Genomic DNA, 19,525 nt, shown 5'->3' with positions numbered 1-19,525 from the left:
TTTCATGGTAAATAATTGATAACGCATGGCAGATTTTGAAGTAGATAGCTTAATAAACAGACTGGATGTACACAGAGTGACACCAATAGGACGAATTTACAAGATCAAGTCCACTTATAAGGACGAAACTTTGTTCGACAACCCTAGATATGCAATTTGTCAAAATTTGTATAAACTAGCTCATCTATCTAATATGTGGATGAAGGACTGAGCATTGACAAAATTACAGAGTAGATAAATTACCATCCTTTTATACCCCTTTTAACAAGTGCTTGGTTTTTTACTTGTATGATATTGGACCGGATCTTGAGACAGCAAACCTTGGCAGCGGACTGGGGCCGGTACTTCCTGAAGTTGAGCCTTCCACAAACTTAACTTTACTACGGCTTGAGCTGTAATCCAAAGGCCCTGAACGACGAACATTCCGTTGCCTGCTTTCACTGCTCCGTAAGCTTCCACTGTCAGTATCATAAAGGTGCTCCTGGCCATGGGATGATGATCCTTTGAAATAACCTGAATCATACTGGGGAGTGGGGTCACCACGGGGCTGTCGTACTCCAGGAGATGAATGTGTGAGTGATGCAGCAGGTGAATGGCGAGGTGAACCACTTAGTAATGCGAGTGGTGTAGATGGAGAATTTTCATAATACTGGCTGTATATCGAACGGAGAATGGCATACGGAACATGGGGTTCGAGAGAGCTTCTTGGAAGATAAGGCGATATCTCACAAAGTTGGTCTAGGAAAATTAGCTGTGCTACAAGATGAGATCTGTGAAGAACAGTTGAAATCATTAGCAGCTTGCACATGGTTAAGTAGGAGAATTTAATTGAGAATTTTGACAGTCAATGACTCAAATCTATTGCATGACCATTTCTGTAAAGATAAATCAGTGTACCTGTTAGCTTCACTCCATGAATCCAATATAATGCCTGCAGAGAATTTGACGAAGAGCTGCATTGAGGATTTTATGCTTGCTTCAGCTGACAAACGACTGTGACTCTCAGGGTCCCCTGTATCAACAGCATGTCCATTTGAGAGAGATTGTCTTTGCTGATACTCACGTTCCAGTCTAACAAACTCGCTTCCTGCAATTACAGCACTAATGCACCTGCGAACAAAAGTTATTTGTGATAGGCATTAATACATTTCCCTAAAAGACCCATAAAAACATTATATTTCTCAATCAATGAACACGGAAGAATCAAGAAATTACATAAACAGATATATACCAATTGAACTCAGCACTACTGGGTACCTAGGTTTGGATCATTTTGCCTGTAGTAACTTAAAATATATACATATATATATATATATATTCCATCTTGTATTAAGAAGTATCTAGCATAAAATATAGTTCTACTTTATGGTAAAAGTAAATGCAAGCCCACCTTGCCAAGCAATGGATATTGTTATTGAAGCCCCCCGTGTCCACATTGAAGGCAGTGGTATTCCAAATATTAGACGTCATGAAGGTAGCAAATAAATAAGGCAAGAAGCTCCATGAACCATCATTTGCACCTCCAACCTCTTCTAAGATCAATCTCACCCACTGAGAATCATGATCGTAGACTACACCAAAATTGTTTGTCACACTTTTCAATCTCCTGATTTCTATCTTTTCAGGTATTTCTTCAGGTATATGCTTAGCTATCCCAGTCAATAATGAATGTATCAAGGGCGCACCTTCCAAGAGCACAGCTCCAGAAGCTTCAGCTAGAAGTCTATCAAAAGCCAAGGCCAGCCCAGCTTGAACGCAAAACCCAATCACGGTGTCTATATCGACTATCTGCTTTATTGATGCCTCTCTTTCTGTTCGGTCACCAGAATGCAGGCTGCCAGAAACTGCTTCTAGCACTTCACGGTTTGATCTCAATGATGTGTCAATACAATTTAAAAGTGCAGCAGTGTGTTCTTTCAGCATTCTGTCTAGCCTGTCAACTCCATAGCCACCAAAAATCCGAACAAAGGCCTTCAGTTCTTTAAGATCAGTGACAGAATCAGCAAAATATCCGCCAACAGGCCTTGTGCTCTTAAAACATTTGTGAATTGGAGCAAAAAGGATTCCGGCACCAGATATATCCTTGATTATATTTTCAATGTACCAGTTGCAAACAGCCTCAGTGGCTGATCCAGTGTGTTGCTCTGCTGGCTTGTCAAACAAATGTAAAGAAGAAACTGGTCCTGAAAAGGCCTCTGAGAGCAGAACTTCTCGAATACCCTGAGTTAGGTCCATGCTAATGTGCTGCTCTGCCAGATGGATGATGCTTATATGTCTGCGAATAAGTGACTCCAGAACAGAAGGCCGTTGGAGATCATTATCAGTTTTCAGTGCTGAAAGCAATCTTCTCCTAAGGTTCCCAAGGATGCATTCTCTCATGTACTGTAAAAAATGATTGGTACACTTCAGAAAAATGCGAGAATCGCATCATCTTGTGGTTGAAGAAAAAAGAGAATGCCTTACCTCCCTTAAGACAAAAACATGGTTTAGAACACATATTGGCTCCATATCATTCAACACTGAGCATAGATTGGTCAGTCTCTGCACTGCAGCTTCTAACCTGCCATTACCAAGAAAAAACAAAGGCAGTATTAGCCGTGCCAATATTGGACTTTACAAGAGTGCAATGCAAAACATATTCTGCATGAAACTAAGATGACTAATGACTTACATTTTAATAGAACTATTATTTTCAGGATGACTCTCCTGACCAGGAAAAGGGAAACCAGATGGTCCCTTTGGAGATTTAGCTGAAGGAATCGATACTCTTGATGCATAATTCATATAATACGCTGCCTGCTCTGGAAGAAGCTGAATATTTTGACAAAATCAGTTTTGTAAACATAACTGATGGCAACTGTATCTTATTTCCTTGTGTTACAACATTAAATCAGATAAAAGTGATTACCTGGATCTCAAGGGCACCAAATCCTCCTTCAGAATCAAGGATGTTGATTAATCCCTCCAGTCCTCCCATTATTGATTCAATGAGAGATTCAACATAAAGGACTGCATCCCTGCCAATTTTAGTTACCTGCTTTCAAAAGGAGTTAAGCACGGTTAATTTCATTTCTGGTCTCATGCATCCATGTGCATGCTGAAGCATCATGAGGTTTCAGTAAAATGAACTCCCAATTGTCTTATCTAATCAATAACTTCGGGGTAAAATGTTATTTTCATCTTCCCAGTAAAAGATGATAAAAGCATCTTTATCAACCTGGAATCTTGAAGGGAAAAAAAAGGCTCAAAGAAAGGCTCATTATCACTTCTATAAGTAACTTAAGAAAACAGTTATGCATGCAACTTTATTTAAAGAATAAATATAGCATGTTGTGACACGTAGATATGCCTAGAAAATTTTAAGGGCAGGTTGAGGAACTTGAGTTTATGGATCACCTCTTCTGGAACAATGGGAGAGGCACACTCTGGAAAACTACTTGCAACACCAAGCCATGCACAGCAATGCTGTGGACGCCCTTCTGGGCCAAACATAGTGTTCCTGAAGACCTATTTAAAGATAAAATAGAAAATCAATTTTAATTTGTCTCAATTTTTTTGTTAACTAAAGAGGAGCTATCAAACCAATTACAGCTAATGAGATCCAGAGCTTACTGCTGTAAGGTGCTGATGGTAGAAATACAACTTCTTAAGGCTTGCATGCTTTGATAATTGAGATTCCAGTTCGTCAACACATCTGATTTGAAACAGATAGGTATGTGCTGTTATTGTCACTATGACAAATTCAAATGCATATGCAGCCATGTTTTAATCTAATAATGAACGTTGGAGATGAAAGCATTTTATTTACTTCAGCAATTGCTTAACAGATATTTCAAGTATTAACTAAGAAACTATTATGATCATATTATGCTCAACACAATTGACCATAGTCAATTAGATCTTCATTTAACTTCTTGTGAGACTTTTCAGCTAAAACATTGTGCTATCCTGAATCCTATAGGTAACGTAATAAAAATGACAATTATCTTCTTGTTTTTCCTTTAAATATCCTAGAAGACTCAGACGTCCTAAGACTAACGGCACTCCAGAATCAAAGGAAATCACTTAGAAATGGCTTCTAGTACTCACCAATAAAAATTTTAATGAACAATTTTCCCAATTGTTACATACAGTTGTAACTCGTAAGAATATTTATCTTCATCACTGTAATTAACTAACTGCAATGATGACTACAAAATCCATCACAATGGTCAAAACTAAGTCAGAAAGAGCACCTCGACCAATTGTATGCAGCATTTCCTTCCGATAATAAGCCTTCTTTCCCTGTAGAAACTGTAGCTTTCTCCAAATGTCTTATGTTTATAGATGATCGGGAAGATGTGACTATCATCAATATTGATAACCAATCCTTTCGGAATTCCTGAGTAGAAATACAAAATTAACACTCCTATGTAAATTGAGAACTAGGATACTAGAGCGATGGGTACAATATTGAGAACAATTATTTATATAGAGCAATACAATGAGGGATGAGTTAGGCACTATGCTATGAAATAAAAACAACTAAAAGTAAATAGACTTGATTGCATAAAGTATATTTTAAAATTATTTAATTAAAAGAAAATCTGATGTAGCTTAAAACTCTGATAAGGTTTTGTAGTAATTTGTTGGGCATGTGGGACTAACACTTCTGATTAATTAACATAATTGAAGCCCATTTAATTAATTAACTCCACTCCCCACCACAAAAAGAAAAAAGGCTACATGTTTTACAATTCCAGCTATTCCCTAATCAAGTAGTTTATTTATAAAACAAAAACGTAGAATTAAAGTGTACATTACACATACACACAACATCTTCCTCTTGCCAACAAGAAAGACAGAGACAGTAAATGCTTCCAACCAATGCCTACTGATATATCCATGACTATCTCTAAAATAATTTCCTCTAAACACAATTTATAATCCTTAGACAGTTCATATCAGTCTAGTAATCTACAGCTATTTTAACACCTAGATGTAAATTAAAGTGATGAAATAAGAAATGAGAAACTCTATATGCAAGAGAGGTGCCAAATAAACACAGGCAAATATATATCAGAATCTACAGGAAACATCTATTTGGCATCCAAAAACCTCGGGAGATTTATTCTAAAGAAAATAGAGCATAGTCTGCAGATTTCTTACAGAGAGATCGCATGTAATGGCAGACACATTTTCACCCTGTGGTTTTGGTATGTTTTCAAGCTGCTGAACAATCTGCTGGAAAAGACCTTTCAAGCTTGAATCTAAGTCAAGAGCCACCATCCCAGGGGTATTCAACAAATACCGGATTCTACCAGCACAAGAAGAAAGGTATGATAGTGCATAACCTCGAATCGCTGCATATAAGTTCGCAAAGCATAAAAATAAAGTATACTTTATTTCTAGAAGAAATCTCTTACTGCAGTAATAAAACAATGTTGGACACATCTATTTGCAATTAAAATCACATACAAATTCTGAGTTTATATGCGTTGAATATTGGTCAAGTGTCAAAGAGCATATGTTGTTACATTTTTGGGTTCTGCATTCTAGCTGAAGTAAGAATTTTAACATACATCAAGATTTCTATATATAAAAATTATCATATTTCCACTATTGAGAAAAATGGCATGGCATATATTAAGTTCAAACTAACCTGCAATGTACTTGCGTACTAAACAGCATAGATGGTCCATTCCATCTAATAAGAACCCGATAGTTGGATCACTCGGGTCCTGCAAACAAAAAAAACAAACACAATAGTTGAAATCAAGCACTTCATTATCAGGTTGAACATACCAGGATAAGAAATTTATCATGACGGATCTCGACAGGTATGGGCAAACATGGCTTACTATGTCAACTGGTACAATTCGAGTGGTTTTAGATTTTGATGACGCAATTCCAACATGTTGGAAATACCAGATGACCTCACATTGAGCAAAAGCCAAGGCAGAGAATACCATCTGTAGGATACATCAGATAATCATAATATTATAAATAAGCACTAGAGAGTATCATCGTGAAAAATTTTGTGGACAAAACCCAGCAGTCATTGACAGATAGAGAAGAAAAACCAATGGAGAAAATTATCACCACAATTGATTGGTTGAAGAGTTTCTTCATATCACACTTTCAAGACTGACTCTCCAGTTTTTAACTTATCCAATTGTGAATGTATTAACTGATTTCAAGCATTTTAGGATAAAAGGCTCCGTAGGTATCAGCAGTTGGCACTAACCAGAGTTCAGAAGAATAAGGGAGCACTGTCATTTATGACTCAAACACAACCTTTTCAAACAAGAAAAAATACGGGCTACAAGTTCTGAAATTGCTGCAAAAGTTTTCTTCAGAACTACCTCAATTTACATAAGTATGTCACTACCCATCTCACACGTCCTCAAGTGAGGAATCAAGATCAAGTTTGTTTTTAAGAAAAAAGTTATTTATTAAGATAAAGTTCAGTAAAAAGTTATAATTGATTGTCAACAGAGTAGGAGTAGGACATGAAAAAAGACGGTGCATTCAAAACCGTAATCATACACACAAAGCAGATCAGATATTTGAAGCAAGTAGAAACTGTTGATTTTCATTTCCTTTTATTTTTTCGTGTAAACTATTACGAAATGCACCCAGGAAAGGAACTTAAGCGAAATAAACCAAAAATTCACTAGTAAAAATAACTTAAATAACTACAAAAAAAATTCATCCTCGAAAGAAAGTCTTTTGAGACTTCATACGCTTAGTAAATTAACAAGAATCTGTTGTTATGGTAAACATCCATCTCCTGAGTAAATTTATGCTTACTTTTCATTTGTAACTTGATGTGTTAATAGGAGATTCTAAGGTTTTTCCAATGCCCGATAATGTTTCCTGAAAAATCCAATCATTTCCACCCCTTCCAGAATACACATTACAAGGAACACATGTAACCACTTCGTACAAAGAAACTGCAATGACAATGTACCTGTATGTTTGGAGCCAACAAACTAGGCTGATCAGTGAAGAAAAGCACCATTCTTCCAATCTCTTGCTTTAACAATATTCTCCTCTCACGATGAATGGCATCACACGAGAGTAAAGCTTGCTCATGCACTTCACTGCATCAAGTGACCATTTTATTATATTCAATGTACATGGTGCCACAAACATCGTCAAGCATAAAGAAATTCATTTGATGAGAACTAAGGGTTACAGATGGATATTTGAAACCTGGATACTGATATGCCCTCATGGGATACATGCAAAAGAGAATTTCTATATCATTATTACACCAGGTATATTATGAAGTATTGAATGATATGGGACACCACATGGATACATTAACATGCTAAGTTTGGAACTACTAGTGTGTTATTTCTTGTGTTTGGCTTGATCTACATTGTTATGTCCATTATGCAAAACACTCCACCTTGAGACCACTTGCATAAGCAAAACAACATCAAGGATTCAAAAGTCATCTTGCAACAAATTTGGCCAGACTACTTAAGCTGACAACTAGATTTTTTTTTTTTAACTTTGTGCATGGAACTATTAAATGTGTTACTTTTCTCTCATTCTTATTTCTGGCAAGTTCCAAGTTCAGCTTTTCATATTTAGACTTTGATTTTTTGACCCCAAAAAAAAAAAAGACTTTGATGTATGTACGTACCTTATCATTTTCTCAACTTGCTTTGCTACACTATACTCCAGATCTGCTTCTTTTTGCTTCGTACGACCAGACTTTGCCATCTTCTTTGATTCTAAAATTCGTGGCAGGACATATAGTTGATAATCCTCATGCAAAAGTATATACTGCATGTTTAAGTTACAACAATAAGCTACTGAAAATGATGGAAGTAGTTGAACGACAGAAAACAGGCAGCAAAAATCACCTCATCCCTGAACAATGTAAGAACCAGATTTTCTTTCAATACGACCTGAAATCCACGACAGAGAAATAAAAATAAGGAAAAAGCCAAACACATTATGCATGATAAATATAACAAAACGCACCTACATACCAAAAGAAAACTCCCAAGGCAAATGCCAAAATATGCATGTCTTCTATTCCATTTAAGATTGTTCAATTCAAATTCAATATAAAATTGGCAAGAATAATTAGAAATCATGTACAGTGTAAGGTTTACCAGAGCAATATCAATGCTAGTGACACGAAGAAGTTCATCAGGACAAACAAGATACCCAAATAATACCCATTCACGATAAGAGGTGACGTTTGCTAGATCCTGAGCTCTCTGCAAATGGAACATAACATTAACCATATAATGCAGTTTGCAAAAGCACCACTCTAACAAAACATTCAGATTAACAATATAAAAAGGAGAAACAATTTAGCAGATTTTGGCCAGTTTTAAAATTAATAATAGGAAGATGTCTACCAAGGGGTGGGCAGAATTTGTAAGTATGTCTGGATATCGAGGATGATATGGACTCAAAAAACCCTCATTTCTGAGCTTTCTTGTATCAGTTGACAGAAAAATAATAGGACCCACAGCCTCTAGCACCTGGAAAAGAAAATGAAATTTAGTGGTAATAAATCTTCACAATAAATATTATTAACATAATTTTCTAGATTAATGGTTGTTCAAACTTCAAATACGACTGATTAAACTTCAAAAGTCAAATAGGTGATATCTCATGCCACGTAGTTTCTCAACATGAATTCCTTGTATCAAATAGCAAATAAGATCTAACAATTCTAACCCCTCCAAAACCCACTAAAGGTTCCTTTGCATTTTTTATCCACTGTTCAGATATTGATAAAGGAATAGGGATGTGGAACAAACACCATCAGACAAGTAGTTTATTAAGATTTCCAATTTCCAATTTCATATAATGTATTTCTTTTCCATTTTGACAATTAAAACTTCTACTAAAATTGCCAAAAAACTAGTGTACCTAATCCACATGGATATTGATCTCAAGGTAACGACAAACTCCCAAATACTAAGTGAGATCCTTCTAAAAAGACTACTTAAGAGGCACAATTCATATGTTACAATGTCATCAATGAAAAGCAAAACTATACTTTTTGTTATCAATTATGACACTCGAGGAGGGGATTTGACCTCGGGGCCTCCTCGTCGTGCCCCAGCAACAAAAACATAATTATCAAAACAACATTGATAAATTAAAGCACAAACTAACCTCTCCAATACGTGGGCTCACAAAATTTAGGTCTTCTTTTAATCCTTTCAATGGTGGATCATAACTGTCTATAAACTGAACCAGCCTATTATCAACAGAAAGAAAAAACATAAGGTCTGATGTTTTAAGCAGGAACAATAAGAATAGAGATTTCAACAAAAACCAAATCAATATATAAACATTTTCATGGACTTCTTTAGAGGTTAATGCTATTACAACAAAACCAAAGCAATACATAAATAAATTGAATGAATACAAGAATGACATGCAGCAAAAACAAGAAACTTATGAGTAAAAATATATCCTACCGATGATAAAAATCACAATCTCGGTCGTTTCTGGACATGGAATGCAAAAGGTTATACATTTGTAGCATCATTTTCCTTGGCATCTGTTATAAGCAAAGTGTTAGCAGAACATCAAGTACAGGAATTAACTTATATGAATGCCCCGTTAAGACAAAGCAATTAAGTTCTCAGAAAAAAAGAGTGACAAAAAACAGATACTGAAAAAAAATAATAAGAAGAAGAACAACAACAACAGAAATTAACTTACCTTCTCAGAAAAGAGGTTAACGCGGACAAAGGAGCAAAAGAGATCCATAAATGCATGCAGTATAAGCGAGTTCTGATGGGGCTGCAAAATACTGCGCCAAGTTATTGGAGATGCCATGTAGAAACCTTACTTTGTGTTTTAAACAACAAGGTCATCTAGAATATGCAAGGAAATAATGCAAACATTATTTTATTCTGTCAAAATTCCTTGTAAACTGTGACCTTATTTTACACATTCACTGCCTAATAAAGCAAAAGTATATATTGGGAAGCACTTTATCAATTCATCCCTGCTTCATGTCATCAAATCAGTTACATTGAAAACATTACGTTTGTTACTATCAGGAAAAAAAAGGTGCAAGATAGATATTGAGGCTCCTTTGGTATCTGAAAATTTGAATTAAAAACTTTTCATTTCAAACCTATATTTACATGATCATTTTCATGTACTTCTATCTTCATATGGCTGCTTCTAACAAGCACTATACATATGATTTCCACAAGTATCATGACACTTACTAATTAGACTAACCTGTTGTTAACAATCCTATTCGTTTACATAACAGGAAACAATGTTTATTTAACTTTTTTGAACTACATGTTCACCATGTATCAGTGAGTGTATGAGGACAGAGATATCAGAAAACCATAACTTTATGACATCAATTATATGCTTCTGGATATCAATTTGTGTGGGAGTTGAAATAGAGAAAAAAGTGTCAATATCATTGTTCCACCCATAACCTATAATTTATAGAGGTAAATAAGTGATCATGAGACTCACCAACAAGGTAATAACAGTACTGCTCAGATCCAATATAAGTCGTAGAGCTTGTTCTCGAAAAGCCATCAAGTCAAGAAGTAGCTGATTCATGCAAAAGAAAAGCTATTAATTGACTCCATCTAAAATATGGTCATTTTAAAATCTATAAATCAGAAGCGAGCTAGTGATTTGCAGACCATCTCTCAAATCGAAACCACCACCACCACCCCAACAACAAGAATAAATGCTTATAATCATTCATGCATAGCTCCTGGACTGACCATTTATCAAATTGTTGTTGATAAACTTGCCACAAATTTAGACTTAGGTTTTAGCCTTTTATATATCAATAATAACTAATGAACTAATAGTTCATACCTAAACCTTTATAAAAGATAGATGAAACGAGTAAATGTAGACACTGACGAGAACTACCATGAGCTTAATTTAGCACCAAAAACATCAGAGACCGGAAAACTAATAGTTCTATAGAAGCTTTATATAGAATATTCAGACAATGGAAGAATAAAGGTAAATGGAAATACTAACTCCGTACCTGGATCCATGGTTCCAAGCTTTGTAAATGAAGTTCCGCATTATCATGTAAGGCATCCCAAGCAACCTTATCAACCTGCATCAATATTATTCCATATTAACACTATTCAGCTAGCTCAGTAACGCTGACTACCATAAGAATACCTAATATTTAAATGAAAACAAATCAATTCTTACGCGGTCAAGCTGCAACTTGCTATAATGTTCAGGGAACTTCTTTGAGAGTAACAAGCAAATTCTTGGATGGTTAGGAAACACACCGGCTTTCCAAAATGCTTCTGAAAATACATGGCCAACTGGATCCGGGTAATCCAATATTTGGTTCAACCTATATATTTTAGCCATAAGACCTTCTGCCACTTCAGTTAGTTGAACTACCCACTGCATGTTCAATCCTTTGAGAGACCCGCCTGAACTATGGACCTGTCCATCAGGACCTGCATTCCTGGAGCTCCTCAAACTCATTGGAGAAGTTGTTTCTGGACCCAAGTACTCAGTCCATCTTGATGGACCCTCCCATTCTCGTGATCTCACTGAAGTCGGTGACAGTGATGAATCTTGGCTAGAGAAATGTTGTCTCGATCTTGCCATTGGTAATTAATCAAGACAATTCTGCATTTAGTCAAGATACTATAAGAGTAAGCAAGGATTTAAATTTGGTATCAATGTTAAATTAGTCAGAAAAACTAAGAAAACATTAGATATAATCATAGAATGCATTGAAAATAACTAAATTTAATACATTTGAGATGAATTTGAAATTACTATATGCAAGAAACCATCTGAAGTTCTGGTAATAAACTATTTCCTTTTAGAAAAACTGGCCGGGAAAGACCTCCAATGAATTGAGTTTGAACTAGTAAATTAGTAAAATTAGAGAACAACCATTTCCTATATGTAGAGCATTTCATAGTTTGGACCATTTCCAAATTAGCAGCATTATGTAAAAAGCAAATATATCCTAAACAAGTAATTCTACCAAACAGACATTGTAGCAACCACATGAATCAGAATGCAAACATAAAAATTCCTCATTTGGCTGCTCAGAGAATGAGAGATTGTACACTCAACTCAGGGAAGCGAAAATTGTAAGCATTGTATTCTTTCGTAGTTTCGAAGACTGTGTTCCCTTGTTTCTTTCCCACATTTTCTAGGCAGACAAACGGAGCAAGTACAGGGAGCAACAGAGAAACAGAGAGAGAGAGAGTAGTAGTAACCTACAAGTCAAAGCTTCAAAGTTGAAACGTAGAGCAAATTGAGGTAGTTGAAGATCATGGAGCTCAGATCTGACTCTCTATACTGCCTTTAGGTTGTGAATTCTGATTTGTGAAGCAGCTGCACTATATGAGAATGAATGAGAGAGAGAGAGAGAGAGAGAGAGAGAGAGAGAAAGAGAGAGAGAGTGGTTGGTTTAGTGGGAGAGCTGGGAATTTGGTTTAATATTTATTTATAATAAAAAGAAAATGGTAATTTTTTTAATTAGTTAGTAGTTTTAAGACAGGCGGGCGTGGCCCGTGGTCGGTTTCTTTTCTTTTTTTACTTTCTCAAACGGCGAAAGAGTTGAACAAAAGAAGAAGAAGAAGAAAATATCACTATTTTCCTTTTCTTTTTCTGTTTTTTTTTTCTTCTTTTTTTTTTCTTTCCATTACAAATCCGAATTTAATGTCACCCCCGACTTCCTTTTGCAGTCGTGTGAGTTTTGAAAAAGCTAACAAAACCCTAATATTTATATAAAATTAAATAATCATATAAATCATAGTAGTAATTAAACAAATTTATTGTCAACGGAGAGTAGAAAGGGCCTAGTTTTGCAGACCACTGATCTTAACTCTAGTTCGAACCTTTATAACACATTGACTGTATGTGTTAGAAAACTATCCTACTCCAATATCGTTTGTATAAATAAAAAACAAATTTATTTTGGAAAATCAAATTATTTATGTTTTACATATTCAATATTGAGAAATGATATATTTGAAGTAGAGCTACTCCAAAAACAAAAACAAAAAATTGAAATATCGGGTAGCTTAGGCCCCGTTTGATGTAATTGCATGAGCCACTATCTCTGCCTGACCAAGTATATGAAACCATATAATAACTTGTTTCAAATTCAAATTATTACATCATAGGGTAACAATATGAGGCCATATATATTTTTAAAAAATTCCCTCTGTGTATTTAAAAATTAATAGTTAGAAATGTGAATCATTTTACTTTTAAGGCACATTCTGAATAGCAATCACTTGATTTTGAGTAGCAACAATACAAATGATTAAACCTAAAGTGTATAGCTTAGTGGCACCCATGATATTATTATTGTCACATATATATTAAATATATTTTATTATATTCTATATGAATAGCTTGACTTGCTTGATGATGTGGGTATATATATTTAGAAGGATGCACTCCTTGTCATTCATAAGGTGGAAGACATACTTGGCTTGGACATTAAGCAACCATCATTACATATTATTTTATTTTTTTCACTAATTTAGGGTAATTGTGTGTGAGAGATTGTAGGATGCAAAAACTGCAGAAATCAATTTTAAAGATTTATATAATAATGATTATTGTCTTTCTGGCCTTCAATATTATGATGGTAGTCATAAAATAAGTTGCCTCATTTGGGTATTTCACAGGTAAGATAATAAAATTTGCTTTTGTGATAACGTATTATGGGTTCTAATTGGGCTTTGATAACAAGAGTCGGGTTGACCCAACTTGATACTAAGTCCTTGAAGCCCGAGCCCTCTTCAAACTTGGACCAATTTGACAAGCTCTAATCTATCCATGGGTCGGAAGATTTTTTGGACGTTGGTAGCAACCCAAAGGGACAAAATAGAAAAGGAAAAAAAGTTCCAAGTGGGTTTCAATTTCATTAGACACTTGATGAAGATTAACCATCCATTTGCTCAAAACCGTTACATCTTGTTTGGTGGGTAGGATTAGTGGTAGAATTATATTAAAATGAATGTGATTAGAATAAAAGATAATCCCATTATAATTTCATTATGTGCATTTATATAGGTAGGATACATAATCCCACAACTCCAAACCTCAAGACTCAAGAGCTGCGACACGAAGTGTGAGAACCTTTTCTATTATTATTTATAAAAACTATATATATTATTATTATTATTATAAAGAAATATTCACACTACATATTAATTATTTATTAATATGGTTTTTTTTTATTTAATATTTATTATAAATACTTAAATGTTATAAAATCTTAAGCCTATTATGAGATTATTCCTTTAGATGAAAGATGATATCATTCTTGTTTTTCACGTGTAGAGACTTGAAATTGATTTTAATTATATAAGTCGCTAGGAACACAAGTACTAGCAACTGTCAAAATCAACCTCAATGAATGCATGTGTAACATAATCTCAAAGGCTAACTTTATCATTTGGACAAATTTTTAATGTAAAATCATCAAGTTTTGGACGAACAATTAAAAAAAATGAGTTTTGTGAAAACAATCAAGTGGTGTATTTATAATTTATGAAACCTTAGAGAATTTTATAAAAAAGCCGAAAATCTAAGGGAATGTTAGGGCTCCTTCGGTAATGTTTTTAAAGTCCGTTTTCTGTTTTCGTTTTTTCGCATATACACGTTCGTACATCGTTTTCGTTTTCCGTCACAAACTTTTTCTGAAAACAAATCTAACTTTGTGAACAAAAGTTGGAAAACAATAAAAAGTTGTATTCAGTGTTTTCTGAAGACATGAGAATGCATCCCATCAACAATTTTAGCTCTCTCTCTTGACAACCGATAAACTCACCAATAGGAACAACACTCATCTTCTCCGACCCAAAATCACACAAATATGCAAACTAAGAAGAAAAAAATACAGAGGAAGAATCAACCACTATCATCACCCAATCAAACCACCGCATACCTCGCTCAACCACCATCATCACCCAATCGAACCACCACATACCCAGCTCAACCACCATCACCACCCAATCAAACCACCACAACCATTAATTAGTGGAACGAGAGAGAGAGAGAGAGAGAGAGAGAGATCCTATGGGCTGGCTAACGTGGGCTATAGCCGACAGACCCGCCGAATTTCCCAAACCGGGCGGACCCGTTTAATGCCGACATCACACTGATGCGGGCCCACTTACTAAAAATCCAAGACATCCTACCAAAATTTTGGCAGAGTCTCCCCTGTAAAGTGCTCAAACCCAACAATAATCAACCTGCATAATTTACATCATAATAAATCCCAACTGCCAGCATGCTTTTAACATACAACAATCCAACACAAAATGGCCTCCGGCCTCAAGTAATAGCCTAACATGGGCAGTAACAGAGCGTCTACAGAATTTGTTTACAACAAACAGGGAGTAGAAAGAATTTATACAGACCTAACAACTCGATTTACAAGTTCGAGCTCGTGACTTGCTCAAACGCCTTCAAAGCAATTCTGTCTGGGGGGCGCAAAACAGAAATATGTGAGTGGACAGAAATAAAGTTTCACTTTAAATCAACATAGTAACCCCACCATGTAAAAATAATGCTCTAGAATGCAGTTTCACAATTCAGAAAACCAAAACTCAAAACACAGTATCCCAGAGTCCAAAACAACTCCACAACTCAAATCCACACCCATTCCCAAAATACATGCAACTCTCAACAACCCGTAAATACCCATATATATATGTATATATAGTTAGGACTCTAATATAATATATACTCCACTCCATACTAATGTACCGGGGAGACAATCCAACCGGGGGATTGTTAGCTGGTACGCAGGATTTCCGAACACTAACCCGCGTCCGGGATGAGTAGTCCAACCGGGGGACGGAACTCCATAGCTCACACGCCGGCACTGCCAACGACACGTGTAGCTCACAAATCTCATAGCAAGTCCTACGCGCGCAGACAGTATCATCACCCCACCGCACCGCCAACGACGTGTGTGATGATACTCAAGCAATATACATACTCTTCCCATAAGCCGGCACTGCCAACGACACGTATGGAAAGTGTCTCACACACCGGCACTGCCAACGACATGTGTGAGACCCGTAATCTCATGGCCTTCCCACCCCACCGGCACTGCCAACGACGTGTGTGGGAAGCCTAGTAACTAGGGAATGGTACTCACCTACCATACTCATACATCTCACAATCATCCCTCAAATTCATATCTTTCCACAATCTCACCACAACAACCTCTCATACTCTATACATAGACAATATAGATAGCCATCCCAAAATCCATATCAACATAATCATCATACTCAAATATATATGTCTATACTCAAAGTATATAGCCAAGATATATAAACATATTCAAAACCACCAACCAAAAGCCTATTAAATCAAAGTCACCATTTAAAATATATGCACAAAACTTCCATAAATAAAAACCATGCATATGCTTAAAACAAAGTCCACTCACAAGTAATCCCAAGCTGCCCGGCCCCGTGAGGGTCCCGCCTGCTGCGAGTGATCAACCGAAGTACCTATTCCAAGATACAAATCCTTGATTAACATCACGTACTTCCAAAACGGAAATTCACGAAAGGAAATACTTAAATCCCCAAGTTCCCGATGCGCTCACGTCCAAAGGAACATCCTAAGGTCCGATTACTGATTGGAATTCGCTTCCCAATCGCACGGTGATCGCGATTTCCTAACTTCACATTATTGAATCGGAACATCCGGGGCTCCGATTCACGATCCGCGAATTCCTACAGGTTTCTAAGAGTACCTAGATCAACATACTTCAATTTGGAAACGATCCAACGGTTAAAACTTATCGAACCCGGATAACGCACAATATGCGAAATCCGTTCGATAGTCAAACGATATCCAAATTGAGATCCGCAAAATCCTACGCACTCGTAACAACCTAAGGATCTCATCAGGACGAAAAACAACTTCACCCACCTTGCCCACGAGCCGCCACACGCGCCGGCAGCGCGCAGGTGTGTAGAGAAATTTCCGGCGATGGAAAATCTCCAAATTACGAACCACCCTTCCAATCCTAGATACTACTCGAAGAATGGAGCAACTTTTTCAACTACGGCAACGTCCAATTCGGACGGCAAGTGGCCGGAATTTCAAATTGAAAACCGGCCAAAACCTAAGTTTCAAATTCACGAATTTAACCTGCAAATCTACCAAAACCTATCCCACAGCCAGCTAGAACACATAAAATGGATGAGAAACCTCACCTTACCCGTCGGAAATGGTGGCTGGAGGAGAGAGATCGAGCGGCTGGAAGTTCCAATCAATTCCGCCACGTTTACAATTTCCGCGAGTCCCGAAGGTTTCCGGCTGGCCGGGAAGAGAGAGGGAGAGGTGCGGTTCGAACGGACCGGCCTCGCTCGGACGGGTGGTCGGAGGTGGCGGTGTATGGTGGTTTCTTCCGATGAACAGAACTCGGGAGGGGAAAACTCGCAAGGAGAAGAAGAAGACGCGGGAGGAAGAGAGAGAAAGTGAGGGGTAAATGTGAAAAATCAGATTTTACCCCAAACTTACTTCGAAATAATTACGGTTCTCGCCACCGAACAAGTTCTGATCGCTAAAGCTTCGTTAAATCTCCGATTCAGGCCTACCGCCTGTCTACGGTTTCGTCTCAGTACCACCTACGCAACCACACCACTCACGGCCCCAAAATCTTCCCGGATATGAAAGTGACCAAAATTACCCTTAACCCAAGAGTAAATTAATATTTTCCCTTAATTAAATTAAAATAGGAAAATAAACGGAGTCGGGGTGTTACAATAGCCCAAGTCACTTGATATTTTATAGCTCAAATTAATACCTTAGACCACCCAAGCAAGCCCCATATAGCCCCATCCTACCTAAATAAAAGTCCATTAACATTAGACCATCCTTTAGCTTAGCCAACCTTTGCTCTTCGCAACAGACCATCCTTCAGCTTGATTTGTTGAATTGTCAAATATGATTTGTAATTGATTTTGGTGTTCTTACTTGTATCAAATAGAATTTGTTCATAATATAGATTATGAATCAATAATTAATTATTTTAATTTTGTGAAGACTAGGAAAGGTGCAACTTATATAAATGTTATTTATATTTGAATTGCATGTTTATTTCTTGACTTTTTTTCTTACTAGTTTCTATGTACATGTGCTATATGCATTTTGAGGGAGGCTTATTATGTCCCTATGTGTATTTTTTTTGTTACTAATGAAATTCTCTCTTATCATCGAGTTTTCTATCCTTTTAGCAGGTTTGCAAGTAAAGTAAATTTAGCCCATCCCATTTTAAAATCATAGGTTCGTCCCTAGAGAGAGAGAGAGAGAGAGAGAGAGAGAGAGAGAGATAGATAGATAGGTGGGTTTATGGGATTCATGCCATGGAAGGAAGGTGGAGTGGGAGTGGGTGTGGCCTGGGAAGGAAAGGAGGAAGAAAAGGAGAAAAAATAAACAGCCTTGGGAAGGAAAGGAACTAGAAAAGAGGAAGAAAGAAGGAAAAAGGAAGAAAAAGATAAAAAAGAAACAGCCGTGCGAAGAAAAGGAAGAAGAAAAAAGGAGCAAAAGGAGGGGAAAAAAAAAAGAGATAAGATAGTTTTTGGGCTTTAATTTTATTTATATTGTTTATAATAATTTTAGCCTCTAAAAATATCATAATTAAAAAAACTAGAACTGAAATTAGCAAAAATACACCTAAAAAACAACTCACGTATTATTATTCTCAAATTGTACTACTATATACATTTTCATTGTTTTTATTTTCTGAATTTGTTTTCCAATTAATCTACCAGACGTATTTTTGAATCCTGAAAATGCAAATTCGTTTTCTCGTTTACATTCTTATAAAATATTTTCAAAAAAAATTTCCAAAAACATTATCGAACGGGCCATTAGTGTAAATAACTCATATGGTTATTTGTTTTCTTTGATTTTTCAGTCCTTTTTCGTACTTTCATTTCGTTGTTTGTCATTTTCTGGGAATTGCTTTTGGTAAGGCAAAAGAAATATCGGGTACGACAAGTAAGAGCATCTTGATGGAGATTTCATGCAAAATGTTAATAAATCCTTTCCAAATGTCAAATAACATATTATTTTTTGTTTTCAATTTTTAATTGTAAATGGAGCTCATATTATTAAAAGTTTTTAAAAGAAAATAATCAATGGTGAGGTTCGGTCATGAGAAAATATTAAAATAATATTCATCATGGCACTCGCGGTTTTTAAATTCCTTTAAAATTTGTATTTGCATGTAATTTAACAAGAAAATGAAACTTTCATTTGCATCATAGTACATACTTTTCTTTAGTAGATAGAATTCTGTTGACGAAGACTTAGAAATAGCCATAAAACTCTTCTTCCCATTGTCCCCATTGACCGCAGACTTCATCTGCTCTTCATAGTATTTTGAGCTTCAAAAGCAATCTTGACATACAGATACAGTACCAAACTAACACCTTTCAGACCCAAGTGTCTCTCTCTTTTGATCATTTCTAATTTAGGCTTTTCAAATTAGGATTTACTTGGGTTTGGGCAGCCATGGATTCTT

The 19,525-nt window shown here is 36.1% G+C and overlaps 1 protein-coding gene across 4 annotated transcripts; it reads right to left on the bottom strand.

The window, feature by feature from the left end:
* Positions 1-33: 33 nt before the first annotated feature.
* GRL (transcription activator) lies at positions 34-12,431 on the bottom strand. Of its 4 annotated transcripts, none has more exons than XM_089047811.1 (24): positions 12,225-12,431; positions 11,185-11,619; positions 11,009-11,083; positions 10,474-10,554; positions 9,691-9,771; positions 9,444-9,526; positions 9,136-9,220; positions 8,367-8,492; positions 8,115-8,222; positions 7,860-7,904; positions 7,637-7,779; positions 6,953-7,085; positions 5,841-5,951; positions 5,642-5,720; positions 5,149-5,342; positions 4,236-4,381; positions 3,613-3,694; positions 3,397-3,507; positions 2,909-3,034; positions 2,672-2,811; positions 2,464-2,560; positions 1,391-2,382; positions 898-1,110; positions 34-770 (listed from the first exon to the last, which is right to left on the bottom strand). In XM_089047811.1, exons 2-24 carry the CDS (start codon positions 11,596-11,598, stop codon positions 281-283), a joined length of 4,155 nt encoding a protein of 1,384 aa, XP_088903937.1. In that variant the 5' UTR covers positions 11,599-11,619; positions 12,225-12,431; the 3' UTR covers positions 34-280. The 4 variants fall into 4 exon arrangements, with proteins under 4 accessions (XP_088903937.1, XP_008225836.2, XP_088903939.1 ...); XM_008227614.2 differs by having other exon boundaries at positions 12,229-12,428; XM_089047813.1 differs by having other exon boundaries at positions 9,691-9,781; positions 12,229-12,421.
* Positions 12,432-19,525: the final 7,094 nt, after the last annotated feature.

This window comes from Prunus mume, linkage group LG3 (genome assembly GCF_029339155.1).
Source record: "Prunus mume cultivar Tortuosa linkage group LG3, ASM2933915v1, whole genome shotgun sequence".
In the NCBI taxonomy this organism is placed as follows: domain Eukaryota; kingdom Viridiplantae; phylum Streptophyta; class Magnoliopsida; order Rosales; family Rosaceae; genus Prunus; species Prunus mume.
This window is presented reverse-complemented; position numbering and strand designations above follow the sequence as displayed.